Here is a 3,166-nt window from a genome sequence, read left to right on the forward strand (position 1 = left end):
ATTAAGTGGAAATAGCAAATCATGCAATGCCATATAATTCATTATTCTTCAAAGGTGCACACAGAACCATAGACAGTTTGGAATTTTGAGAGAGAAGTTGAAGGTATAGGGGAAGGTTAAAGAGGTCTTTCATTGCACTCCAGAATTTTATGATTAACAATTTCAAACATAGCAAACCTGAAAGGATTTTTCAAAGAACAACAATAAACTCACTTCCTAGATTTTACCACCACCATTTTAGTATATTGGATCTTGCACTTTTAGCACAACATACTTTTAAATGTATAGTTTCTTTTAGCATAAGGACATTGCATTTTGTAATAAAACATGTTTCTGATAAATGAATAGATACTACTTTGATAATAACAACAAAAACCAAATATACAAATTTTTAACTCTTTTAAAAGCTAGAAATATATACATTTTAACTCTTTTTAACTCTTATAGGACACCAATGTTTCATTTTACATATTCAATTCTAAAAATAAAAATTATCAACATTTAGAATAGTATGCTTAAGATAAAATCCATCTATTATTTACATCATTACCCTAAGTACATGTATGAAGACACGAATGGTGTGACTCTACTTTGTGTACAACCAGAGACATGAAATATTGTGCTCTATATGTGTGCTAAAAATTTAGAATAAATAAATAAATTAAAAATTAAAGTCAGTCCATTATTTCACTCCAGAACTTGACTACAAATTTCTATAACATTTTCTTTTTGCTTTATAACTGGATATGACTATAACTGTGTATTTTTCAATTAGTTATCCTTTCGCTCTCATTTGTTACTGTTACAAATCACAGTAAGATGACCTGTGGTTTAGCAGCTTGATTAAAACATAAAAAATACTGAAAATCAGTAAGTGTAGAAAATTATATTTCTCCTCCTAGTACTTTTTATTTAAATTTTTGTATTTTATTCTTGTCCCATATGTGTTCATGCCCACAGTGTTTTCATTCCCCTTAATTCCATCTCATAGGAATAATAAAAGCATTTTAGAGCAGTTACTGATGAGGAGCTGGCATTTTCTGGGTAACTTCCCACTTCTGATACTGAAAAATTGAACTTCATAGGTCAGTAATGTTCATAATAAGTAATAAAAAACATGAAGAGGAGAATTCTGAGCCTTTCCACAAAATCATGCCCTCAAAAAGTGATATTTAAATAACTGTTACAAGGATATAAAAGTGGCATTTTGATTAATGTAAACTATTAAGAAATAAATCATGGGACATCCTTTATGAATGAAGGTCAAAACCTGCAAACATGCAAATATTTACAACTTCCATGCAAAATTCAAATCTACATGTTCTTCAACCAATACAACGTACTATTTCCACAAATGAAACGTGATGCAACAAAGCTTCATTCACCATAGCCAAATATATAACTAATGCAAGAGGAATACTGAGTTCCACATTAGTATCTTTGCTACACTGAATTTAAGATGTGTTAAGGCACTTCAGAATGGCCACTCTGCAATCAAACCGAGAGAGGGGCTGCACAAATTTCATTAAGAAAGCTTCTGTCACTCTTTCAAGAAAACTTGTTTGCTCCTACCCTTCACTTGTAATCAACAATACAGAAGCACCTTCATTTCCTTGCCTTTAGCGCAAGCTCCTGGAAAAAACAAAGCAACTTTTGGAAACCCTTTGCTGTTCCCTCCAATTACTTACTGTTAAAATTGTATTCCTCAGGTTGCTTGTCCGTTAACCAGATATCTCCATAAGGATCTTCATTATTCCACAGCGCCAGGTAATGACTCTTCCCGCCCCTTAAGGGTCTCTCGGGTTTCTCCTCATGTGCTCTATTTCTGAAGGGAGTTTCTAAAGAAATTGCGTCTAGGGTCTCCCCACAGTGGACATTATCTATGCACAGGATTCCCTGGCCTACCCTTTTCTCATTGTAAAGACACGAGACTCTGGAAATTTTCATTTCTATGCCAACTTTAAGAATATTCTGATATACAAGAGAGTTCAAGCTGGGGTCCAAGTAGCACTTCTCCTGGTACACCCCGTCTGAGATCGTCACATCATAGCAGTAAAGGGGAGGCTTGGGCACTGTGTCCCGTGGCTCATCCTCTAACAGGTACCTTTGGACAGCCAGGACAGTGACAGGCACCACCTCGGAGGGGGTGACCCACTGACGAGGTGAGCCAGTTATTTGCTCAAGAACCTTTTGGATCCAGGACCTGGGCCCCTGGGCACCAGCCCTTCGGATCACTCCTCCTGGGACCCCAGCCCGATCTCTCTGAAGGTTTGGCCAATCTAGCCCAGCGTGTGAGGGGCCAGCCTGAGGCTGACCTGACTCACCAGACATTGTGATATAACCTCGAACTCTCTGTACTCCTAAAAGCTAGTTTGCCGGGTTCAAAGCTGGGAGAAAAGAAACCGCGCGCTTTGGCGACGATCGCTACTCTGCCCCTGCTAACTGGCAAGTCTCCGCCCCGTAGCGAGGCTGCAAAGACGCTACGCCTGCGCGCGCTCCAGCTTTCCCGCCCCACCCCTCGCCCGACTTGCTTCTAATTCTGAGGCACTGTTACTAGGCAGTAGCACCAGCGGGTTACGTAGCAGGTCTTCCGACCTGGTGCCTGCCTGATTGTGGTCTGGGGGAGGAGTGGCCGAGGAGTAGGAGGTGGAAGCGATGTCATCAAGGTTCTCAAAGCTTAGCCAGAGGGAGGGGAAAGAGAGCTCCTGGCTCCCACTAAAAGGAGAGTACAAGTGGCAATTGGAAAAGAAAGTGTAAGGAAGTAGGGTGCATGTAATCAAAACTCAGAGGTTTGGGGTTTGGAACTTGGGCCAAGAACAGAAAGTAATTTATCCTTGATTAATATACATGAATGCGATAACATGGGTCTCCTGTAGTATGAACAAAACTGGATAATGTATGCTTTCAGGACAGCCTTCAGGACAGTCTAGCGCGCGCGCACACACACACACACACACACACAGAAAGAAAAGAAAAAGTCCTCAATAAACATTGATTGCTACTGCTTTTATGATTAGCATAATTGTCTGTAGTAGCTTCTTGAGAGCAGGGTGGGTGAATTAGTGATTAAGTGCAAATTAAAACAGAAGATAGTAGAGTTGACTTGATAGAATCACTTTTAGATTGTGCTTTCTTTCTTTCTATTTATTTATTTATTTTTTATTTA

The 3,166-nt window shown here is 39.3% G+C and overlaps 1 protein-coding gene across 1 annotated transcript; it reads right to left on the bottom strand.

Annotated features, from left to right (window-relative positions):
* Positions 1–1,462: 1,462 nt before the first annotated feature.
* On the bottom strand, positions 1,463–2,450 carry LOC125614280 (RPA-related protein RADX-like). Its single transcript, XM_048796832.1, has one exon. It carries the CDS (start codon positions 2,329–2,331, stop codon positions 1,681–1,683), a length of 651 nt encoding a protein of 216 aa, XP_048652789.1. The 5' UTR covers positions 2,332–2,450; the 3' UTR covers positions 1,463–1,680.
* Positions 2,451–3,166: the final 716 nt, after the last annotated feature.

The sequence above is a fragment of the Marmota marmota genome, unplaced genomic scaffold (assembly GCF_001458135.2).
Source record: "Marmota marmota marmota unplaced genomic scaffold, marMar, whole genome shotgun sequence".
Lineage (NCBI taxonomy): Eukaryota > Metazoa > Chordata > Mammalia > Rodentia > Sciuridae > Marmota > Marmota marmota.

What these genes read in the sequence shown, in the direction of transcription:
- LOC125614280 (XM_048796832.1), bottom strand. Translation starts at nt 2,331, where the DNA reads ATGTCTGGTGAGTCAGGTCAGCCTCAGGCTGGCCCCTCACACGCTGGG.